Source organism: Trichomonascus vanleenenianus (assembly GCF_965637985.1).
Source record: "Trichomonascus vanleenenianus strain CLIB 3782 genome assembly, contig: TRVA0_013S, whole genome shotgun sequence".
NCBI lineage: Eukaryota > Fungi > Ascomycota > Dipodascomycetes > Dipodascales > Trichomonascaceae > Blastobotrys > Blastobotrys vanleenenianus.
This window is the reverse complement of record NW_027481874.1, coordinates 172,088-195,630: the sequence shown is the minus strand read 5'-3', so window position 1 is coordinate 195,630 and position 23,543 is coordinate 172,088. Positions and strand designations below refer to the sequence as shown.

General features: G+C 48.7%; 11 protein-coding genes and 1 non-coding gene across 12 annotated transcripts; 6 read left to right on the top strand and 6 right to left on the bottom strand.

The window, feature by feature from the left end:
* Window positions 1–321: 321 nt before the first annotated feature.
* Window positions 322–690, top strand: TRVA0_013S02058 (uncharacterized protein; the record flags this gene model as incomplete). Its single annotated transcript, XM_076684165.1, has 1 exon — window positions 322–690. The coding sequence occupies one exon, from the start codon at window positions 322–324 to the stop codon at window positions 688–690; it is 369 nt and encodes a 122-aa protein (XP_076541640.1).
* A 1,219-nt stretch (window positions 691–1,909) lies between these two features.
* Window positions 1,910–2,092, top strand: TRVA0_013S02036 (uncharacterized protein; the record flags this gene model as incomplete). Its single annotated transcript, XM_076684164.1, has 1 exon — window positions 1,910–2,092. The coding sequence occupies one exon, from the start codon at window positions 1,910–1,912 to the stop codon at window positions 2,090–2,092; it is 183 nt and encodes a 60-aa protein (XP_076541639.1).
* A 425-nt stretch (window positions 2,093–2,517) lies between these two features.
* ARC19 (Arc19p) lies at window positions 2,518–3,244 on the bottom strand (the record flags this gene model as incomplete). The annotated part of the gene is made up of 5 exons (XM_076684163.1): window positions 2,518–2,526; window positions 2,574–2,663; window positions 2,724–2,804; window positions 2,861–3,187; window positions 3,242–3,244. 5 exons carry the CDS (start codon window positions 3,242–3,244, stop codon window positions 2,518–2,520), a joined length of 510 nt encoding a protein of 169 aa, XP_076541638.1.
* A 189-nt stretch (window positions 3,245–3,433) lies between these two features.
* Window positions 3,434–5,191, top strand: PRP40 (snoRNA-splicing protein PRP40; the record flags this gene model as incomplete). The annotated part of the gene is made up of 1 exon (XM_076684162.1): window positions 3,434–5,191. The coding sequence occupies one exon, from the start codon at window positions 3,434–3,436 to the stop codon at window positions 5,189–5,191; it is 1,758 nt and encodes a 585-aa protein (XP_076541637.1).
* A 216-nt stretch (window positions 5,192–5,407) lies between these two features.
* SEC11 (signal peptidase complex catalytic subunit SEC11) lies at window positions 5,408–5,974 on the bottom strand (the record flags this gene model as incomplete). The annotated part of the gene is made up of 2 exons (XM_076684161.1): window positions 5,408–5,636; window positions 5,697–5,974. The coding sequence occupies 2 exons, from the start codon at window positions 5,972–5,974 to the stop codon at window positions 5,408–5,410; spliced, it is 507 nt and encodes a 168-aa protein (XP_076541636.1).
* A 413-nt stretch (window positions 5,975–6,387) lies between these two features.
* On the top strand, window positions 6,388–7,913 carry UBP6 (ubiquitin-specific protease UBP6; the record flags this gene model as incomplete). The annotated part of the gene is made up of 2 exons (XM_076684160.1): window positions 6,388–6,403; window positions 6,457–7,913. The coding sequence occupies 2 exons, from the start codon at window positions 6,388–6,390 to the stop codon at window positions 7,911–7,913; spliced, it is 1,473 nt and encodes a 490-aa protein (XP_076541635.1).
* Window positions 7,914–8,214: 301 nt separating this feature from the next.
* On the bottom strand, window positions 8,215–8,760 carry MIC19 (Mic19p; the record flags this gene model as incomplete). The annotated part of the gene is made up of 1 exon (XM_076684159.1): window positions 8,215–8,760. One exon carries the CDS (start codon window positions 8,758–8,760, stop codon window positions 8,215–8,217), a length of 546 nt encoding a protein of 181 aa, XP_076541634.1.
* Window positions 8,761–8,923: 163 nt separating this feature from the next.
* CCE1 (cruciform cutting endonuclease) lies at window positions 8,924–9,718 on the bottom strand (the record flags this gene model as incomplete). Its single annotated transcript, XM_076684158.1, has 1 exon — window positions 8,924–9,718. The coding sequence occupies one exon, from the start codon at window positions 9,716–9,718 to the stop codon at window positions 8,924–8,926; it is 795 nt and encodes a 264-aa protein (XP_076541633.1).
* A 1,057-nt stretch (window positions 9,719–10,775) lies between these two features.
* Window positions 10,776–11,795, top strand: CAB3 (phosphopantothenoylcysteine decarboxylase complex subunit CAB3; the record flags this gene model as incomplete). The annotated part of the gene is made up of 1 exon (XM_076684157.1): window positions 10,776–11,795. The coding sequence occupies one exon, from the start codon at window positions 10,776–10,778 to the stop codon at window positions 11,793–11,795; it is 1,020 nt and encodes a 339-aa protein (XP_076541632.1).
* Window positions 11,796–11,925: 130 nt separating this feature from the next.
* On the bottom strand, window positions 11,926–16,124 carry TRVA0_013S01860 (uncharacterized protein; the record flags this gene model as incomplete). Its single annotated transcript, XM_076684156.1, has 2 exons — window positions 11,926–15,964; window positions 16,012–16,124. The coding sequence occupies 2 exons, from the start codon at window positions 16,122–16,124 to the stop codon at window positions 11,926–11,928; spliced, it is 4,152 nt and encodes a 1,383-aa protein (XP_076541631.1).
* Window positions 16,125–16,403: 279 nt separating this feature from the next.
* Window positions 16,404–22,041, bottom strand: DUR12 (bifunctional urea carboxylase/allophanate hydrolase; the record flags this gene model as incomplete). The annotated part of the gene is made up of 3 exons (XM_076684155.1): window positions 21,952–22,041; window positions 21,708–21,907; window positions 16,404–21,659 (listed from the first exon to the last, which is right to left on the bottom strand). The coding sequence occupies exons 2-3, from the start codon at window positions 21,885–21,887 to the stop codon at window positions 16,404–16,406; spliced, it is 5,436 nt and encodes a 1,811-aa protein (XP_076541630.1). The 5' UTR covers window positions 21,888–21,907; window positions 21,952–22,041.
* A 398-nt stretch (window positions 22,042–22,439) lies between these two features.
* Window positions 22,440–23,126, top strand: TRVA0_013S01816. The gene has a single exon (XR_013062079.1). It is a non-coding gene; the product is annotated as an uncharacterized misc_RNA (transcript).
* The last annotated feature ends 417 nt before the right edge of the window (window positions 23,127–23,543 follow it).

Here is a 23,543-nt window from a genome sequence, read left to right as displayed (position 1 = left end):
GCGACATACCTTCTCCTCCTTATATATGTTCTATGTCTACTAGGGGGGAGGAGAAGCCCACAAAATCCAACCAGCTACCACCGATATATACAATGCCGGTAAGACGTTCTGACGGTGGATGTTGATGATGAGAGTTTCACTTGTCGGGAGGGTACAACGACTAAAAATGAAACTCGCGCAGCACCTAAAAAAAAATCAAGATCCTTGACAACGGTATAAATGTTGGCTGTACGGGTATTCCGCGCTCGAATAGGCCTCGCCGTAACGCCGGCTAGGATACTGGTGCGAAATGAGAGCACAACTTCTTCAGTCCCGCGTCGAATGCCTTCCATCCGGACGTACTTTTCGACAAACCCGTCTGCCCCGGTAGTTATTCTCGTAGCATGGGCTCTCAGCCTTCTTGGTGGTCTCGTAGTGGAGAAGAACAAGCGGGAAGCGATGATTGAAAAGCTGGAAAACCACAAAGGTGTATTAACTACTCTCATTGCCCGGGCCAAGGACGGAGAGCAGCTAGACATTGACAGAGAGCTTACCATTGTCAATGAACAGTCGAAATCTTTTGAGCAAGTGCTCCAGGATCTTGAAAAAGAAGATGAGCAATGGACTTCGGAAGTCGTCAAGCTCGATTCCGTTCCAGCTGCACCGGCTTCGCCGAAGAAACGAAAAGACGTGGATCAAAAGTTCGTCTAACCTCCTGGCTTTATCTAGCCTTGTACATATACTAATGACCAATCATTTATTGAATTTTGCTGGTCCTGTACATATACTAATGAGCAATTGTTTATTTATTGAATTTGTCAGCGTTTTGCATATATTGGTACTACTTGTGTAATGATCAATCATTTATTGAGATTTGTTGTAAATACCACAATGATCAATCATTTGTCTTCAATTTGCTAGTCTTTACATATGTGTTAACTAATGGCTAACCATTTGTCTATTGAATTTGCTAGCCTGGATAATTTTAATGACCAACAATTTATCTATTGAACTTGCATGTCTTGTAGATATAACTACGACTAACCATTTTATCTATTGCACTTCTAGATCAATCATCTGTCTATTTCTTTTTCATCCTATCAGGATTTGTTGTACTCATAATCATAAATTCATAGCAGTAAACGTCTCATATACGGTAGCGTAGCAGGTTGAGGTCGCGAAGAAGACCACCCAGGAACATAGGAGCATTGCTTGCGCCAAGAACGAGGCCAAGAGGCATCAATTGCAGTAGGCTTGGCAGGAGGTGTTGCGGGGTACACATGCGCTTGGGCATAGGTGTTCTCGATGGAAGTCGCATTGTTCATGTCTCGGCTTGCTGATCTGGAGCTGGAGATGCAGAAAGAGATCCATAAGGCTGGCTTGATTGGCACACTGGACCACATTGGCGATAGTAACTACCTCTCCTTTGTTTACTCCCCTGATCAGAACGTCAGAAGCTTGTAAATAAGAGTATTGAAATGGGCAATGGAGAGCACATGCATTGATGAGCGCGTAAAAAAGTCTATTGGTACATACGCTAACTATGTTTTGCATAACTGTTATGCGAATAGAGTCAACTCCTGCAAAACTAGTATGAAAAAAAAAATGGAGACCCAATTGGAATTGGGAACCGCTACTCCTGAGTTTTGAATTTTGACATCGAGTTGAAATGAGGTTCTTCATGCACGTATGCTCCGCAGACATATGCATCACACGCCGATCGACTCCCCGGATTTGGTCGTATCATGGTTCAGCCGGAGCTTCACCTTGATTCAAAATGCCCATTGTAAAACCCTAAAACGGAAGGACTATTGTAGAACGGATTGGGTGAGTTTTGATCATTTGATGGGGTTCAATGGAGTGAAAAAAAATATAAATAGCCTCATTGAAGGTGCTCTTCTACAGTCTCAATTCACCGGAACAATCAACAATGCCAGCTTCTGCTTCTACTTCTTCTACCGCAGCTTTTATTGCTACTCTTAACGTCTCCATGGGTGCCACTACCACCAAGAAGGACATGACAGATATGATTCACATCCTCCGTTCTGCTCCACTACATACTAACATATCATACAGGCTAGCAGGGTCACGCCTGCATTATCTCCTAGTTTAACATAATAGTAAGAATTTCGTTTGAGTCTATGCTGCATGTTATAAGTATCTTAAGTGGAGTTCTCCACCCTCGGCGTCCGTCAAATACTTAAATTGTACGGGCATTACCTGGTTCCCTGAGATCTACTCATTGATATGTGCTAGCGTTATACATATATTAATGAATCAGTTATCTATTGAATTCAGTCTGCCAGGCTTTAATCCCTTTACTTTACTTCTGAGTCCTAAACTAGGGTAGGAGGTGGCCTGGGATGCGGCGCGCGCCGCATAAGCCGCACTTACCCAAAACCTGTAACAATCAACTAGATCCTGTTCATCATAATTAATTACTGATTCAGAAGCTGAGGCAAAAACATATGAATAATATATAGGCATTAGATAAAGCCAGATCCACCACCCAACTGATAATAATACATGCACATCTACTTAGTCGAACTAATAAACCGTTAGCTTTGCCGAAAAAATACGTGAAAATAACTTACTGGAGTGAGATACGCTTCAGCGACGTATCGGGCCCGGGCATTGAGGAAAAGCTTCATTTCGCTAATTTCTTTGTCGACCTCCTCCATGAACTAAAACAAAATTAGCATAGACCACTGATAACATATTGGCTGTTGTTGTGAACGACTTACCTCGATAATGAAATCAACCAACTTGTGCTTCAGCATCTGCTCAGTGTGGAAGTTTGTAATTAGGAATGAAATATCATAACCCTTCATCTGTCAGCTCTCCCTCAATTAAATCACCAAAAAATCCCCGAATAACATACCTTAATTGGCTTTCGTCTCAGGATGAAGAAAGACTCGGCTCGACCCGTAAGGAACCGAGAGAACTGGTGGACAAGAATCTGCTCAATCTCATCCGCCTGCTTGATCTTTATGGAGACACGCACACTGTTGATACTTGGCTCAATAAGAACTTTCTCGTTCTCGTTTCGCGCAATGGTCATCGGGTTCAGCAGAGCCTCGACGGTGCGCTGGGACTCCACCTCAGGGACATTGTGCCGCTCCACAACCTGCGACGCAAAGTCCTCCAAACACAGCGCCGCAGTCAGCGAAGTCCGGACTGCGTTCAAATATGGTCTCAATGATTGCGACTACCCCGCGTTAGTAATTGTCCCTATTTATCTTAGCTAGCCACCATCGCTTACCATTGTTGGCGGTCGATAATGCCAAGTGTGGGACATCCAAGGCGCAGTTGGGACCCCGTTAGATGACAGCCGGGTAAGTTTTGAAAAAGTCCGTGTTTTACGACAACCTTTCCCCATCACCGTCGTTAACTATCGCAAATCTCTCAGGCGTTGTGTGTCGAAGGACGGGAGGACTTAAAGATAGGAAAAAAAATGTCGTGGCAGGAAGTGAAGACTGACGATGGTCGGCCGTATTACTTCAACTCCGAGACCCAGGAGACGACGTGGGAGAAGCCTGAGGCTCTTTACACGGGCTTGGATCGGGCAATCGCAGCCGCAGGCTGGAAAGAGTTCGCAGCTGATGGTGGAAAGCGGTATTGGCACAATGAAAAATCCGGAGAGAGCGTGTGGGAGGTGCCGGCTCAGGTGAAGGAGATCATCCGCAAGTTCAAGGAGCCTCCCAAGGGTCCAGCCGCGTTCCGGGCCGCAGAAGAGGCTAGCCATCGCAATGCGGCACCCACGACGGCACGAAATCTCCCGCCTACTGCTCCTACAGTAGTATACTCTGCCAACAATGCACAGTTCCAGTCCCAGAGCGCATTGGTGCCGGGATCTGAGCTCATGCGGCCCGAACAACAGGCAGAGGAGGAGTTCCGAGCACTCCTGGAGCGGAGTGCAATTGATGCGTCCTGGACGTGGTCGTACGCCATGGCGCAGCTGATCAAACAACCCGAATACTGGGGTATTAATACTCCATTGAAGCGAAAGGAGCTGTTTGAGGAGTACACTAAGCAAATGAAAGAAGAGTACCTGGAGAATAAGCGCCGGTCGCGAGACGAGCGGCTTACCGAAATGATTCAAAAGATCAAGGAATACGATGTCAAGTACTACTCTAAGTGGAGGACCTTTAAGGACCAGCTGGCCGCCGACCCTGTGTTTGCGAAGGCCGAGGATGAGCGGGAGCGCAGGTATGTGTTTGTCCAGCGCGTCAGAGAGCTTAGGGATGAACACGATGCCGCGGAAGAGGAGAATACGCACATCAAGCGTGCCAAGGTACGCCAATTGCTAGAGAAGCTAGGAGTCAACGTTTCGTCGAAGTGGGAGGAGACGATTGAAAAGATCGAAGCCGAGGAGGCAGATATTTCATTGAATAATCTCGACATCCTGGGCGAATTTGAAGACTACATGAAGGAGCTGGAAAGGAAGTTCAACGACAAACGACAGCGGGAAAAGCAGGCTCAGTATCGAACAGAGCGCAAGAACAGGGAGGCATTTGTCGGGCTGCTTGAGAAGCTGCAAAAAGAGGGCAGTATAAAAGTTACCACCAAGTGGAAACAGATCCACTCTTTGGTGAAAGACGAGCCAGCTTATATCGATATATGCGGACAGCTAGGGTCTACGCCACTCGAACTGTTCTGGGATGTCATTGAGGAAGAGGAGCGTAAGCTCAGGGCTCAGCGTGAGAAGGTGCTTGATCTGTTGGCTTCTAAGCGCATCTCAATTGATGAGCGCCTTTCGTCTGACGAGTTTTCACGAATTGTCCGCGGTAGCGGAGTTATCGAGATTGACGACTATAATCTAGATGTACTCTTCTCACGACTGCAAAAGCAGATGAAGCACAAACGGGAAGAGGATCGTTACGCAGACGCGCGAAAGATTCGCCGTACCCAGGACGACTTCCGGTACTATCTCAAGCATCTTGATCCACCTGTGAAGGTCTCCGATACGTGGGACCGAGTCAAGACTCGGGTAGAATCATCTGCCGAATATAAGGCGCTGCCGGATGATGAGTCTCGACGCGAGGCGTATGATAAGCACATCAGACGGCTGAAGGAGAAAATGTACGAAGAAAAAGAGCGTGAAAGAGAACGCGAACGGCGAAAGAATGAAGAGGAGCGGATTGCTCGAATGGCCAATGACTGGCGATCACGCCCAAGAGGTCTTGACCAGGGGCCTTACCTTGAGTATTAATGTACGATCAGTCATGATTTGGACAGCTAATGGACTACTGGTACTGAAAATAACTTGAACAGCAAATAAAAGCTTGGAAATGTATCATGATAGGAAGCAATAATATCTGTATTACCAAATAATGATGCCGATTAAAGTCCGTTGCCTTGGGCTTGAAGATTGAAAGCAATCCATGTCAAATGAAGTTTCTTTCTGTACTCATAAATAACAATATTATTAGTCCTCCTGGAAAAGAGTCGACAAGCCTACAAGAGCTAGCAATGCATATTTGAACTTTTGGTTCTCGGTGAGAAGAATCGTAGCGTAGCCCACGAGTGGCAGGTATCCCTTTACGGTGCCCACAATCTCCGCCTCCCGATCCAGATACATTTGTCGGCGAGCATACAGATCGAGATCATCCATTGCATTGTTATCACCTTTAGTGAGAAGCAATTGCTTCCGATCACTTACACAATCCAGTTAGTAGCATTCTAGGCGACCAGCCAAAGAATAATGTCTCACTTACGATGAATGTTCTCTCATGATTCGATGCACAATCGGTATATCACGTCCCTCCACATTGTACACTACGACATCACCAACCTTGAGTCGATGCTCGCGGTTCCACAGGAACAGCACGTCTCCACGCTGGAATGCTGGCTCCATCGACCCAGAGAGCACAACGACAATCGGCGACGAGGAATTGGATACTACGGCAAGCCCTTTGTAGAACATAAACGCCGTAGATATGCCCAAAATGACAGTCAGCAGCTGCTGAGCAGCTTTCCTTGGCTCAATCTTCATATTTCACTCGATGGTCCCTGATCTCCCCTGGAGAGCATGCGTGTCCCTTGGCCTTCAATCATCTTGTCGTCGTTACTCCCAACGCGCGCTCGGACAGAAAACATCACCAAAATTCCACGCGTCCGAGAACCTTCCATTTCCCTCATTGCGCAGTGTGTATCTCGCTGTGGGAAGATTAAGACTTTGGTCAAATAAACGACGAATCAAGTGATAATTTCAATATAGGCTTTCCGTAGACGAATTGTATGAAATATATGAATTGTGCTGTAATTGGACTTTGCTGGTCCATATGCATTGCCTCGCGTAATGAGACAAGCAGGAGGTAGCCGCGCGAACAGGCCCCCGCGTACAACTCGCCACACCTGTACTCGAACTTGTCTTCTGTACTACCACTACGGTATAGCGAAGCGATAATGTCCACGATCCAAGGTATGTAAACTGGATGGGCAAGGGGGATACAAGTCACTAACTACATTGCGTAGTCCAGGTTCGACACGCTGGAAAGAAGTATGATGTCGAGGTTGACCTCGAAGAGCCTGGTGCGGTGTTCAAGTCACAGCTCTACTCGCTGACTGGCGTTCCGCCAGATCGACAGAAGATCCTAGTCAAGGGCGGTCAATTGAAGGACGAGACCGACATGAAGGCACTTGGACTGAAGCCCAACCAGAGCCTGATGATGCTCGGCACCGCTGGAGAGCTCCCCAAGGCACCAGTGACTCCGCAGCAGTTCATTGAGGACATGACCGCTAGCCAGATCGCCGAGAAGAAGCCATCGCCTAGTGGTCTGGTTAACACTGGTAACACGTGCTACATGAATTCGACGCTGCAGGCCCTGAGAGTCGTGCCGGAGCTGCAGGACTCGCTGAAGAGCTACAGAGGCACCAGCGGGTTTGGCAGCTACGATCTGACTACTTCACTCAAGGATCTCTATGGCAGCATGTCGCGATCGAACGATCCGTTCACGCCGCACATGTTCCTGCACGTCTTTAGACAGCGGTTCCCGCAGTTCCAGGAGACTGACCAGAGCGGGTTCCCCAAGCAACAGGACGCCGAAGAGGCGTGGTCGCAGATCCTCAGCGAACTGCGGCAGACGCTCAAGGCGAGTGGAGAAGAGAATGTCGGGAGTGTAATTGAAAAGTACTTCGGCGGCGAGTTCCAGACGACGCTCAAGACTGACGAGACCGATGCCGAGGAGCCCAAGGTAGGCGTTGAGCCGTTCTTGAAGCTCAATTGCCACATTGGCATGGGCACCAATTTTGTTAGAGACGGTCTGCTTGAGGGGCTCACTGAGACGCTTGAAAAGCACAGCGATGTTCTCGATAGAAACGCCCAGTACACCCTCAAGAAGGAGATCACGCGGCTGCCGAAGTACCTCACTGTGCATTATGTGCGCTTCTTCTGGCGGCGTGACACGAGCAAGAAGTCCAAGATTTTGCGTAAAGTAGCATTCCCATTCTATTACGACGCGACGGAGCTTTGTTCGGCTGATCTCCAGAAGAAATTGATTCCTGGCCGAGAGAAGTATCGAGAGCTGGAGAAGGACAAGCAGGAGCTCCAGCGGGCTGCTAAGCGGGCCAAGATGCAGTCTCTAGACGGCGAGCTATCCAAGGATGTCAACAAGGAGGGCAAACTTTCCGACTCGAAGAAGGCTGATTTGCAGGCAAAGCTCTCCGAGGCGCTTGACCCAAGTCTGCGGGCTGACAACGGGTGCAACCCAATTGGCCTCTACGAGCTTTCTGCTGTCATCACCCACCAGGGCGCCAATGCCGACTCTGGTCACTATCAGTGCTTTGTCAAAAATGACGACGAAGAAGGCACGTGGTGGAGATTCAACGATGACAAGGTCACCATTGTCGACGAGACTCGAATTGAGGGCCTTGCTGGCGGTGGCGAGAGCGATTCTGCACTTATTCTGCTCTACCGTACTGCCGGCTTCTAACCCCTATTCCAACCCCATAAGTATCGACATGTGCCGTAAATGATGACTAAAATTAAATTGTCTTCTGGACGAAACGATAGACGAGGTTCGTTATAACTGCCTACAATATATGAAATCGTCTACGATAACAAGAACTGGAGTGCCTACAATAAATGATGACAAGAAATTAGAGATCTACAATGAATTGAATAATGACAAGGACTGAAGTGTTTTCTGAATAATGACAAGGGTTGGAGTGTCTACAATGAATTTGAATATATATATATAGAGACAAGTAAATAAAAAAACAGGCATTGTATCATTAGTACTTCTGTACCTGGCTCTTGAAAGCCTCTACCTCGTCCAAGCACTTCAATGGCTTGCCCTTATTGTCCTTGAAGCACTTGACCAGCTCCTCTCGAGCCTGGATCAGCTCCTTCGAATGCTCCCTTGGCTTTGGTCGCGCATCCAGCTGCTCTTTGAGCGCAACAAGCTTCTCCCGTAGGGTGTTGGAGTTCTCCTTGTCCTCAGACGGGCCTTCTTTCAGCGAGGTGACCGCCTCCTTCAATGCTGCAGTGGCCTCGGCCTGCTTCTTCCTCAGCTCCTCCTGCACCCGCTCTTGGATGTAGCTCTCGGTATACTGCGATCGGGTGTAGTCAGACTCGAGCGACGAGTCCAGCTTGGTTAGCAGAGATGGAGAAAACTCCGTTGGAGTCTTTGGCAAAAACACCTTGGGCTCTTCTTTCGACTGCCTGGCTCCCATCTTTTTTTTTTCTCTTAGTCGTCGAGTAAGTTTGACCTCGGGGTGCCCTCCGTCCCGGTCGTTCTGAAATTTGATTGGGATTTCGACACACATACGGCTGAACATCTGGCTCGCCACGCTCAGTGGACGATCTGAGACTCGGCTTATATCCGTGAATAATCGGCGAATTAACGAATTGAGTGGTATTCTTGTTACTGGAAGAAATGGCCCTCCATCTATCCCTTGTAGCCCTGTCCGAGGCTTACGAGGGTAGTAGTTCAAGGGCGGCTTAAGGTTCAATTAGCAAATTATCAAAGTCCACTTCTGAGGACGGATCAGCGAGGGCAACTCTAAGCCGGTCCATATTATGCTGCCATCTGATCCAGGCAAGCCCTTGGAGAAGAGAGTCGCTCAAATCATCCCTCTTCTTGCCAAAGTCGAGGTCCATTCCTGGCGACAGATCAAATATGTCACCTGCGGACGATCTCAACCAATTGTCAACAAGCTCTACTTTGGCATGTTTCGTACTTCTATATCTCTTATTGAAATTGCCGTCGTCTCGTTTGGCCACCCCGCGTATCCAGTAGGACATGACTTTGGACGGCGGGATCGCCAGAACCTCCGTATTCACCCCTTGGCAGCGTACTTTCATCTGGATTATAGCATGGATCATGCTTTCGAGAAGATTAACCCGCGCAATCCACTCAGGCACATTTCCCAAGCCCTGCGACCGCAGGCGCTGTTGCTCTATCAGCACGTAGTCTGGAATTTCCACATCCTCCATAAGATTGAGCGCCAATTGCGCGAAATGCGGTTGCTCGAACGAATTGCCAGCTATGTTCTTGAGCCGCCATTCCTGCACCGTTGCCGCGACTCCTTCTCCAGCTTTGAGTCTGCATAGTGCAAGATTACGGACGCCCATATCAATAGATAAGATAGTCCGTCCCGAGAGATGCCGGGAGTCGCTGTTAACGACGCTGACCAGACCGTCTACGATATCCCTCTTCCGTCCTGATTGGCCGACCCCGCAGTTGACGCATAGTCTTTTCAGTTGGACGTTTTTGAGCTTGCTCAACTTGAGCATCTAACGTTATTTACCTGGTTATACGCGAAACACGCAAACGCGACAAACTGGAGAAAAATTAAAACTACCAAATACCCCAAATATGAAGGAACCGCTGATTCACTCCTGCTATCAAAACGTGATCGTACGTCAGGAATGGTAGCTTTGATTGAAATTTGCCTGACTGGATCGAGGCTTGGACACCGTCGATATATTGAAGTGGTATCGCTAAGCAAGGGGGGGTGGGACGTGTACCGCGAGCCCTCATGAAGAATGATACCAGTGTTATTCCAAAGAACGTAGGGTGGTTGTTGGGGAGTAGCTTTTGAAAGAAGTATGCTTCTGAAATCGAGGAACGCATACTAGGCTTGATACGGCATCGTTCATAGTATCGACCAGTATAATAATAAAAGAACATCCAGCCGCATGTAATGCGGCGCATATACCCTCCACTTGAAGTGCCAATATACTACCGTTAAAATGATCTAGACAGCCTACTCCCAGGACTGTACTACAACGAATTGACCGATAGCTATATAGAGGATACCAGGACATACCATTAACCATTTCTCACTACACATCGTAGGACCCTGCATTTCTTGGCAATCCTCCGCGTACTGCAACATAGATGACTGGCTTATGCATCCAGGTCTGCTCCAACATTGCAACCCCCTCCCTCTGATGAATTAAACATGTCAATTCCTAGCCAGAACAAACCTAAGACCTCTTTACCCATACATTTGATACATTTGATACACTTTGGTATAATTCTTCCATACCAGTACTGTACCACTGAAGAGCATCACATGTCTACCTCATCTTGTGGTGGTGACGGAGTCTTGCATTTTTTTTTTGGTGATGTGGGGTGCGCGCAGGGTGGTTGGGAGTTTGCTTCCCCGGAAGGTTTGAAATTTTTGGCCTTCAACAGGCGAATAACGGCACTTCTCCCTCCCACCAATCGCTTTGCCATTGCTTCCGTTTGTTTCCCCTTGGGGCAGAGAGTTGCACATATTTTTTAATGGGGGGTTTCTAGCATTGAATTATTAAGCGACATTTTAATCATTCCACTGCAAAGAAGATGGTGAATCCTGCTCCTCCGCTTCCGATACAATCGCCGCTGAAAAAGGCGACGGTCGGAACTAACCAATCGCCGCCCCTTTCCGACTCGCGGCGGCCCAGCACCGTGTCGTTCAGCACCAGCACGTCTGACGCAACTAAACGCGCCAGCGGGCTGAGGAGCAGACAGGCCTCGCCTACGGCTTCGTCGACAAACCTGCATTCCCAGCTCCATCAGCATGTCGCCACTACTACTCACGCTTATGCCAGCGAGCAACACCCTGTACATCATCAGACCGCATCGCCCCAGTCGGAGGAGGACAGCTCCGTCGTGCACATTCTGCTGGCGGTGACGGGCTCGGTGGCGACGATTAAAATCCCGCTCATCATTGCCAAGCTGCGGCAGATATACCACGACAAAGCCAAAATCCAGCTAATAGTGACGTCGTCGGCGGAGCACTTCATGCAAGGCATCAAGATCCCGGCAGACGTCAAGGTCTGGAAGGACGCGGACGAGTGGGAGTCGCGGCACACTGGCCGGGCTGAGTCCGTGCTCCACGTCCGACTGAGGCGGTGGGCAGACATCCTGCTGATTGCTCCTCTGTCGGCCAACACGTTGGCCAAGATGGCAAACGGCATTTGTAACAACCTTATTACGTCAGTCGTACGGGCGTGGAACCCGTCGACGCCAATTCTCGTTGCACCGGCAATGAATACGCACATGTACACCAACCCCATGACCAAGAAGCACATTACAATGCTTAAGGAGGAGTGTCCGTGGATTGAGGTGCTCAAACCGGTGGAAAAAGTCCTGGTATGTGGTGATATTGGTATGGGTGGAATGCGCGAGTGGACTGACGTTGTCGAAACGTTGGTCCAGCGCCTGGGCGGTCCGCCGGATGAGGACGAAGAGGACGAGGACGCTTCTGGCCAGGGCGGTTTGGATGATGAGGACGAAGATGACGATGACGATGATGACGACAGCAACGCTAACGATACCAATGGGGCAAAGGGAGCTCACACACGAAACCTGGTTCATTGAAAACGCGAAAAAAAGTATTATTTGGAATTGGCTTCCTGCTAGTTCTCTCGAAATGTGTAACGATATGTAACGACTGAATGACTGCTCTTTTATATTTAAGCATTATCCACCGGTAGTAGAGCAATAGGTATTAAAGTTCATCATGGTAGCGACAGCTTCTGGTATCGCCCAACAGTCCAGCGATCTCGCTGTGGAGCTCTGAGAGCCCCGGAACCTGGCTCTTTGCGAGCCTTCCGTTAGCAAGATTAATAATCTTCGCGCGCTCAATGGACTCATCGGAATCAAACAGCTGGTGCCAAAACCACTCGCTCTCTAACGAGTGAATTGGTATGCTATCCTGCAGCATATTCGGTATAACTCCTTGGTCAATTCGGCCATATCTGGCAGACAGCAGCTGATAATGGCCCCTGATAATATCCCCGCATTTGTTTTCGCGGAATTTGGGTAGGTCGACCACCGCCATATCAGGTGAATGAAACTTATACTTACCATTCTTTAATACCGCTGAATGCCAGTCTCCACTCTTCCAGAAACGCTCCGTCTCTATACGGGACTCTCCAGCTACGGCCAAGGCATATGGTGCCCCACCAAGGTCTACATCCACTAAATCTTTAAGATCTGTGCGGACATATGAAAAGGAACCGAGCCAGATGACCTTTTCGATTGATCTTGGAAGTACGGCATCCAAGAACATAACGCCGCTCACTGCTGCTTGTTTGTCGCTAGGTAGCCACATCCACCGGGGCCATTGGTAGTTGATCATGGAATATCCAAAGCTGTATTGTGTTGCCATTTTCGGCAGAAGGTTGCGAACACTGGGGCTTATATTATGATCGACAATCCAGAACTTGACACTCGAGTTTGTGTTTTTCATTGCACTGACCATCATATGGATCATTGCATTCCCACTTCGATCATAGGCCATTGTGACAACGTTAATATCAGCATTCGTGGAGTTCTGATCAAGTAATCGTTGTGTCTCTTCCGGGACAGCGGTTGAGCTCTGGTCTTTGACTGAAATTACCGACCCTGAAAGCGATACCATCCAGACCTTATCAGAACCAGACTCGTCCACATCTAATCCACCTACCGACTGCAGTCCTTCAAGGCCTCTCTTAGTAACCCGCCAAGTGCCAGGGTTTGCCGCTAATTGGAAGTAACCCTGCAGGTTCATCAAATTCGTCTCCATGACTTTTGTTTGATCCAAAGCTCTCAGCTCAATTGCATCATTATTTTCACAGTATGGTGGAGCTCTATATCCTTCCAAGAGGATATTCTGTAGCTCATAGGATGAGCGTGTAGTCTGCAAATCGGAACTAGAGATATGCTGCATTCCATGCCCTGGCCCTCGCAGAGCCGTTATCCAGGGCTGTATCGTGTGCAAGTTCACTGAAACTTTTGATCCAGGGATATCGTAGTCATAAAATCGAAACGGTAGGAAATCTCTCCTATGCATACCTTGGGCGTCGAAGACTGGAGACGGGTTCAAGCAGTAATCATAATATCTCCTTATCGGTATCTCGTTCAAATCATCCTTTGGAGATAAAAATATTTGTATAGATACCCCTTTTATACTTCCCAGAATGCGGAGTATAGAAACATAAAACTGGCCTTTTTCGCTCAATGGATCAACAACGGCAGTGATCTTGAGTATTGGTGTTGACTCGTTGCCATAGACAATAGATGATACCTCTCCAAGCCAGTCATCCGTTGTCACTCTTAGGGCGTTGTCTTGTACTTGCGATAGTCTTTCAAGGCTAACGAATTCGGTTTTTTCTTCATCGCGATAGTACGTTTTTGTATACATCGATACAAACTTATCGATATTAGAAGTGCTCAGCTCGGCACCGGATAAGCGAAAACCATCCAATATCGATCTCACCCTCGTGCTTTCAATTGCATATAATTGGCTGAGGTCAATCGGATTTAGGATATCCTCAGGGACAAGCAGTCTACCGCTGCTTACTAGATAGCCAGTTGCTTTTGACCTGAACAGATCTTGTATCTTTTTTGACCAAGATCGGGTGAGCTGAAGCCCCTCACTGTCCTTCGAAAGTGTGAGCTGATTTACATGCGATTGATATACTTGTCCATCTTGGTCTTCCCTGTATTGTTGATATATTGATCGCAGGGTTCGAACAAAAGCGTCTTCAATACTGCATCCCTTCGTAAAGCCATCCAATATTTCAAGGGATTCAAACACAGCATCACGGTCATATGTCCCATTCAATATGGGAAGAACGTTCAACTGAATCGGTTGATCAGTTGTTCTCATGAACTTAATGAGTTCAATTGTCTGTTCTAGAGTTCCTTTGTCACAAAAATCACCAATATACCACCAAATAGTCGCTTCTTTCAAGTTCGACTCGTCGACTAGCGTAATATTTGGAACACTAATACCGGCAACTTCATTAACTAACGGCGTCGTGTCAATGTACTGCAGTAGACTATCGTCCGCAGGGGTAATGAGTGGGTTTCTGTAGGGCAAAGAACCATCGATCAGGTGATCTCTTAATGGCGACCCTGTTTCTGACATAATCGATTCGTTTCGTGCCAGCTGTCTAATCGAACTCTTATCCGCCAACCAAACTTCTCTCGCATGAGAAAACCATGGGGAGGTGGGGCTATTTGGAAGGCTAATACCATTAGCGTATACTACTGCAGTATCACCATCAATGCCAAACTTTTTCATCCACGAGTTTGTGCTCTCGAAAATCGCATCTATTGCAATACTGTCGCTTGGCGAGACCGTATTGCTGAACTCATTGTCCCATTCTCCAGACTTGCCTTTAAGAATCTGTTGCAGGTAATTGATCACGTCACTAGGAGATCCCCTTCGATGTATTAGGTGTAGCATCTTGGCCCTTTTAGCAGCATCTGGCGTATGAGTTAATGGAATTATTCCCATTTGAATCGGCATACCTCCTCGAAGAATAACATCAAGCTGAAGATATAGCAGCAAATGGGCGTTATTTGTGAGATCTAACGCAAAAACCGCAGTATTAGCATTGTGTCTGATAGGGAAAATGTCACCAGGGTAATCGTTGTCAAAAATAATACTCCAGTCATCGGAGAGCTCAGTATATGCTTCATCTGACTCTATATCATTCAACCAGATAAGCCCCGGAGTTCTATAATCGTATCGGATCCAGTTCTGCATCTGCTTCGATTTTCCCACGTAGTTATTCGATATAAGTTCCGTAGCCTTGGAAAGTGAGGTACCAAATTCACTGCTCAGTTTGCTTGCTAACTTTCTCTCACGATCAATTGCCTTAATCACAGCAAATATTCCTTCGTCGGATGTGCTCTCTGGTGCCCCATTTACCAACAAGAAATTTGACCCCGGCCGATATCTACCAGCTGCGAAATTTCTGGCGACCTCATCTTGAACTCCTGTATCGGGTTCAAGCTTGGATATCGCACGAGCAAAGGTGGGAAAATTTAAACTGCACTGTGTCAAGGCGTTGAATCGTTGTCCTGACAAGCCAAATTTATCGTCTGGCGATCTGGTTATAAATTTGGCAGCCTTGTACCCTAGCGAAGCCAAACTATTCTTCCATGCCTCGAACTCGGTTGCCGCCTTTTCAACCTCATGCGTAGGCAATTCAAGCCCATCAAGAACAGATACTTCGACACCGTATGCACCTAAGGACTCTTTCTCCTTGCGGATGTGCCGAGAGGGCTTATATCTTGCAATATACCTGATTGATAAAGAACGTGCCAATTCTCTCAACTCCCCGTGGATGGATTTGAAGTCTTCGGAGAGTAAATCTGCGTATAGTATGACAATTGGTGCGTACTCGTTGTCACCATAGATCTTGTCATTCGGCAGTAAATCAGGAGTGCTCACACCTTCCGACTTCAGCTGAAATGAGATATCACAATAGTAGCCACCATCATAAGACAGAATGTTGTCGCAGCCTGTGTTAGACAGTTGAGGAAGAACAGCGGTCTCAAAATACTGGTAATACGCCTGTATTATGGCAGATGGTTCATGGAGTCCCAGCTTCAAGTCTACAAAAGGCTTTTGCTCTGGCGTAATGAATTCATTTTGAATAGCATATGCAAAAAGACTTTCATGTATATCCTTGTCATTACTCTTGTCGAACTCGGTATAAGCGCCTAGCAATGGATAGTACGCTGAAGAGTTTTCGTCAGATATAGCCTCGCTAAGCCATCGTTAGTGGTTCACAAAGTTTTGTCAAAAAGTTCTTACATCACGGAGAGTTCAAACGGTGGCTTGTACCAGCTTGCAAGCAGGTCCACACCAGAAGCAGGTGGAAGACCAAACACGTGCTCAGCTAAAATGATACAACAAAGTATCAACATAGCTTTCGTCGCTGTTGAAAATACAACCATCAAATAGGCAACGAATGTTGGCCCCTCCCCCCTACTAAACGCAATGGAAAGATCTGTAGATCTCCACTGGTCTCAGCCGCACAGGAATCTCAACATGAAATAACGGGATACCGCAATTGGCTACCTGTACTAAGGTACATTGTAGTTACAAATAAACTCTTAGAATATTAGGATTAGTCTGTTATACTTTTCAGGCTAAATATATATTCAACAATATTCATATCATTCTATTCTATTCATAACGTGTCATTACGCATCAGGCTCTATAACGGCAATCAAGTCGCCGGTCTCAACCATGTCACCAGACTTTGGCAAGATCTTGACAATCTTACCGTTGATAGGAGCATTGATGACCATCTCGGTCTTCATGGCTTCCAGGATGACTACACCCTGGCCCTCCTGAACATAGTCTCCTTCGACCACACAGCTCTTCCAGAATCGACCGGCCATAACCTCGGCATGGAGCTTGAAGTGCTGGTCGTTTTCAACAAGCTGGGCGGACACGTTTTCCTCTTCTGGTTTGGCAGCCTCGGCCTTTTCGTGCTCGGTCATTATCTCCAGCATTCGCTCCTGTTCCTCGAGCTTTCGGGTGGCTACAGCCTCGATCTCCGCTCGGTTCTCAGCGAGCCACTTGGCGTAATTGCCATAGTCAAAGACTGATTCTTCAATATTCACAATGAATCGACCGTTGTTGACATCCTCAGTCATTCGATTCAAGGTTGCCTCCGAAACAGGGTAGAATTCAATCTGGTCGAACTGGTTGAGCAACCATGGCTGCTGGTTAGGTCGGTTAAGCATAAGCTTGTCCCAAATTGGAATGGTTCGACCGACAAGCTGATATCCACCTGGGGAATCCATGGTGTAGATGCACATGTACATTCCACCGATACCAACAGCACCATTTGGAGTATAGGTTCGCGCTGGGTTGTACTTGGTACCAGTCAATCGGTGTCGCGGATCAAGAGGAACGGCACATGGTGCGCCAAGGAAGACGTCGCCTCGGCCAAGGACAAGGTATCGTGCCTGGTAGACAGCATCTCGAACGTCATTTCGATCTTCGAAACCGTTAATCTTCTGAAGGAAGTCAACGTTGTTCGGAAGCCATGGCGCTTCGGACTTGATAGTCTCCTGGTACCGCTTGACGGCTTCAAGAACCTTCTTGTCCTCGAAGGCCATTGGCAGTCGGATGATTCGCGATGGAACCTGCCATCGGTCATAAAGTCGGATGGACTGCTCAATCTTGACGAGTCGCTCCATAAGGCCGCTCTGGCCACCCGAAACGTTTCGTGGGTCGTACTGAATGAGCACAGATCTCACACCCGGAGTCATCTCGAGGACTCCTGGGACATTGGCCATAACAGCTTCAGTCAGCTTATGCACACGATAGCAGTGGTTAAGGTCCAAAACATTGTCGCCATACTCTACCAGAATGTACCTGTCACCTGCCTGTCGGTATACAACCTTAGGGGTGTGTTTATCGCCAGCGTTCTTGTAGAGAACTGGTTCAGACACGACCAGTGGTTTGTTTTCGAGATCCAGGACCTTCTGGCCAGTAAGGTCAAGGCCTTCAATCATGATATCCTGAGATCGCTTGATCTGCAGGGCCTCAGAGTAGGACACTGGCACGAATTGAATACTGTCTCCTGGCTTAGCCTGGCCAATCTTCCACATCTCGGCTTCGACAACAACTGCAGCGCACACGAAACCACCAAGAGATGGACCATCACAGGTCAAAATCACTGGCTGATCACCGGTGAAGTTAATCGCGCCAATAGAGTATGGGTAATCATGAGCGTTGGATGGGTGGAGACCTGCTTCACCACCGTCCTTTCGTGCCCAGTCTGGCTTTGGGCCATTGCAAAGTCGCACACCAAATCTGTTGGAATTGTAGTGGACCTTCCACTTGGCGGCGAAGAATTTCTCTAGGTAGCCCTCAGCGAAGAAGTCTGGAGCACCGTGCGGGCCACAGGTGACAGCCACCTTCCAGTCGCTGGTCATCTGTGGAAGAATGTCGGCCGGAGCAGGTCGAGGGTTGCTGACAGGCACTGGGATATGGCAGAATTGTCGGTCGGGTCGACCAAGCCACAAGATATCGCCAATCTTAAGTGTTCGGCCATTCTGACCACCGAGGTTACCGAGGGCAAAAGTCGATCGCGAGCCAAGGTATTCTGGAACGTCAATACCGCCTCGAACAGCAAGATACGTTCGGCAACCGGTCTCGAGTTTACCAACAACAAGCTTCTGGCCAGCCTTGACCTCAACTGGCTCGAAGAACTTGATTGGTTCGCCGTCAACGGTGGCATTGGACTTGCCACCAGCGAGAGCAATGATGGAATCGTGGTGGAAGATCAGGCTCGGGCCGATAAGGGTGCATTCAAGCAATGGTGCCTTCGGGTCGTTACCGACAATTCGATTGGCGAGACGGTGAGAGAAGTCATCCATAGGACCCGACGGAGGAACGCCGATATGCCATAGCAACTGTCGGCCAGGATAATCCTGAACAGTAGTATAGCTACCAGCAAAAGTAACCTCAGCAGCAAATGGAGTGTACTTGTACGAGTCAAGCAGCTTGGTGGCCACCTTAGCCTCTCGGAAATAGGTGGAGCCGGCAATAGTTCGCAAATAGTCAATGTTGCTGACAAGACCACTGACCATAGTCTCGTCCAATGCAGCACTAAGCTTGGCAAGAGCGTCCGCTCGGTCCTTGCCGTGGACAATGATTTTGGCCAGGGTAGGATCGTACTCGGCAGAGACCTTGGTACCAATGGAAATCCAGGTATCGACTCGAGCGTCGGATGGGAATACAAGCTCGGTGATCTGGCCTGGAGATGGCAGGAAGCCCTTGACCGGGTTCTCGGCGTAAAGTCGGGCCTCCATGGCAGCACCCTGAGTCACAATCTTCTGTGAAAAATCTGGTGCTCGATCGCATGCGATGTAAAGCATCCACTCGACGAGGTCAAGACCGGTAACTGCCTCGGTAATTGGGTGTTCAACCTGCAATCGCGCGTTAACCTCAAGGAAGTAGAACTCGTCTCGCTTCTCGTCGTAAATGAACTCGACAGTACCAGCGTTCTTGTACTTCATAGTTCGCACAAGGTTCTCCGCAGAGGCGTGAAGTCGCTCTCTAGTGGCCTGTGGAAGGTTTGGAGCAGGAGTTTCTTCGATGATCTTCTGGTTTCGCCGTTGGAGAGAGCAGTCTCGCTCACCAAGCGAAATGGCGTTGCCCTTGCCGTCACCAAGAACCTGGACCTCAACGTGTCGAGCGTTATCGATGAATCGTTCAAGGAAAACGCCGGAGTCATTGAAGAAGGCCTTGCCCTGTCGCTTAACGGAGTCGAAAGCTCTAGACAATTCCTCATCGTTGTTGACTCGCTGCAGACCAATACCACCACCACCTGCAGTCGACTTGATCATGAGCGGGTACTCAAGGTCATGTGCAATCTTGAAAGCTTCTTTAAGGGTCTCAACAAGGCCAGAGCCAGGCACCAATGGAACACCGGCCTGCTGGGCAATCTCTCGTGCCGAGTGCTTAAGGCCAAGCTTTCGAATCGACTCGGCAGAAGGACCGACAAAGACGATACCTTCGTCCTCACAGGCTTCAGCGAAGTCTGCATTTTCGGAAAGGAAGCCGTAACCTGGAATAATGGCCTGGCAACCAGTTCGCTTAGCGGCGGTGATGATCTTTCTCACAGATAGATAGGTCTCAGCCGCGGTATGTCCGTTCAAGGGCACGCTATCATCAGCGTCGAGTACGTGCTGGGCGTATCGATCAGGCTCGGAGAACACAGCAACAGCCTTAATGTTGAGCTTCTTGAGGGTTCGGATGATTCGCACGGCTATCTCACCCCGGTTGGCGACAAGAACCGTGTTAAATGGCTTGGACTTCGAGGTATCGGAGATGTAGTTCTTCCAGCCACCGTACATGGTGATATCGTGGGAGTCAATGACCTCAGCGTAACCGGATTCTTCGCAGATGAAACCCTTGACCCAGGACCCGTCGTCGAGCTCGACGTTACCGATACCTAGTGGATGAGGGACCATGGAGATGAAGTCGCCGAAACGCTCAGTCGGCACGTTCCACACTTCAACGGCAATCTTCTCGCCATGGTGGGCCACTCGCCGCAAGCCTGGCTTCTTGGGCACAGAGTTTGGAAGCGCATAAAGGCGGTAAGCACGGGCTGTAGTGGTCTTCTTAGAGAGCTTGGCGTCCACCTTCTGGAGCTGCCAATTGAGAGCCATACCGGATAGGTGGCCACCCACAACAGCCAGTGGCACAGAATCAGGCTCAGTGTTCGGAATAGACGGGTTGAGGATATCACCACCGTCAACTGGAATGTCAGTGCAGCCGATGGTTCGCTCGGCAGTCTGAGCCAGGAATCTCTGAGCAACGTCAAGAAGGGCGTAGTCGTTGAACTTCTTGGAGAGCAAGGTTATACCCTGTGGAAGGCCATCGGCTCGGAAGCCAGCCGGAATGGCAAGGGCTGACATGTCTCCGAGGTTGACGAAATTAGTGTAAGTACCCTGTCGCGAGTTGACGAGAATTGGCTCCTCCTCGATGTCTTTGAAAGTTGGGTTCAGAGGGCAGGTTGGCACGACGAGACCGTCAAACTGGTCGAACTCCTGCTCAATTCGCTTGAGCATGTCCTTTCGCAGGTATTCGTAGTCGAAGAAGTCGGAGGCGGTAAAGTTCTCTGCCTTCTTGACCACTTCATAGACGACTGGGTCCACTTCATCCTTTCGCTGCGTCATGAAATCTCGGATGGCGGAGTATCGCTCGGCGACCCAGGGGCCCTCGTACAGAATTCGGGCGAGGTCGTAGAGCACAGTGAAGTCGGTAGGGATAAGCTCAGCCCCCATTTCTCGGAACTGAGTAAGCGCCTTCTTGAAGACCTCCGCGTTCTGTTCGTCACCGAAGAACTCTGGATCTTTTGGAACTGCAAATACTGGTCTCTTGCCGAAGGTCGTCAGTGGTCGCGAGGGCATTGGTCGCGAGTATCCGTATGCCTGGTCGTACTTGGCGGTCAGGGAGAAGACGAGCTGGGCATCCCGGAGATTCAGAGAGAAGATGGAAACGCAGTCGAGGGACTTGCAGGCTGGCACGACACCGGAGCACGAGAAAGCACCCACGGTTGGCTTGAGACCAACAAGGTTGTTCAGTGCAGCTGGCACTCGGCCAGATCCGGCAGTATCAGTACCCAGGGCGAATGGACACAGGCCCCTGGACACAACTGAGGCGGAGCCAGAGCTCGATCCGCCAGATACGTGTTTATCGGAGAAGGTGCAAGATGGCTTGCCGTAAGGAGATCGAGTGCCCACAAGACCAGTAGCGAACTGGTCGAGGTTAGTCTTACCTATGACAATGGCACCAGCCTTCTTGAGCAGGCTGACGATGGTAGCATCCTTCTCGGCGGTGTATTTGAGACCGGGGCATGCAGCGGTCGTAGCAAATCCTTCGACGTCAATATTATCCTTCACGGCAAATGGAACACCGTACAAAGGCAAGTTCTATTATTATTAGCATTTCTCTTTTTGGCAACGAGAGGAAAGCCTTACAGTTGGATCAGACGACAGAGCGTCCCATTGGTTCTTCAGCAGGTCAAAGCTGGCAATAGAAATCCAGGCCGGGTCCTTGGAATCAAAAGACTCAACAAGGTCTACAATGCTCTGGAAAGCCTCAGACCGCGATGCGGCTAACTGGTGGCTTCTCCACTGCTCGATAGTCCACTTACTCATCTCACAGTGAAATCTTACTCCTTGCACTGTTAGTTAATTGGCATATGAGGCTACTAAGACTTACAATCAACTAATATCCAAAGCTATCACAGATAGACAGTTTATACGGCCAGCGATAAAGTAAAGATTAAAATATACAAAACAATTGGTTAGTATACACAACGCAGCTATAAACTCTTTTCGCGCCCTAAGCTATTGTTCTTATATACCTGGGGCTCCTTGATAGGCGTGAACCGTGACCCGCTCGCGCTCAATTGAACCCCGCTCTTGCCTTGCTCATTACAGTAGTAGTGCTTTGGCCGATTCGCACGGGCTTCTCGGAGTGAACGATTCCCGGCACGCCCAATCGTGTCGGAATAACTCCACAGTCGGTGCGTCGAGATAACGAGGTGCGCTGGATAGCCAATCAAGATTTTCCGATAACGGCGTGCACCTTATCTTCGCCATTCCGGAACATGTCGGACACCCCCGCGTGTCGGATATCGCCGTCGATAAATTGACCCTCTCGCGCTGCCAATTTCCATGTCATTCTAAGCATGGCCAGTCTAAAATGGCCTTGGCCAATCGTGAGAGATTTATAACGATTCCATGGATAAGAACTGCTATGGGGAGGTAGCGAAAGTTTTTGACTGAACTACTGTGCCCGGTTGCAGCCGCGCGCCTGGACGGAGATCGTTTTCCGATGGCACCAGCCAGTACACCACCTAAACCTTGGATGGACCTATGTACCAAAAAGCATGGGGGGCCACTTCCGGAGGTAGGCTACTATAACTAAACCTTGGGAGCCCTGTCAACCAATCGGAGATCTGGCCTATCGCAAAACAACAATGCTGCTCGGGTCTTTGATCGCTCGGAGAGAGTGAAGGAATGCATGCCAAGTCGTGCTCCTGCACTGATAGATGTTCGAGATAAGGCTTTATTGGCATGAAATCTACGAAAACGAACAATTCAAAGTCTATTACTGCTAGTTTTTGTCTTGGCCATATGGAGAATTAGGTTTTGCCAAAGTGCCTGTGAATAGCGGGACGGGCTTTACTTGCTGTAAAGTCCGAAGGACAGTTTGCAGACAATACCGGAAACCCACCTTCTACTGCACGAGGGCTGCATAAACACATATATATGAACCATGGGCCATTTCACGTACAGTTGCAATCCCCAAGCCAATACGTGTTATATGTACCTGTAGTTGCTCTCATCGAGAGCCGTAGAATTACCGTAGGAGACTTGTTACCAGTTTCGTCATCCGTAAAAATTGATTTCCCAACGAAGTTTAGCTTATGGTGTGGTCGTGTCATCGCCTTCAGATGTAGATGGATCACCCCTGAAAAAAAAAAAGGTGCAGCTTCGTATGCTCTTGGGCGTTAACCGGCTGCAACTGACTGTAGAGGTCCGAACAGCCTCGGAATGAGACTACTGTAGCTATAATGGTTCTGGTGATATGCTTTGTTAAGGATGGACCCATGTTGGCAAGGCTACGTGTTCCCCCATGCTGTCGGTCTAATCCAGACTGTAACGCTCGCTGTAATAAGGACGTAGCATTATGTAACCCCATTGCCAATGCTTGAATTGCAGATCGTAGTAACTCCGGGTCGATGACCAGTACTGCAGTGGAGCCGGAAGACCATCTTGGCACGCATGGTATTGTTTGAGGCTCAG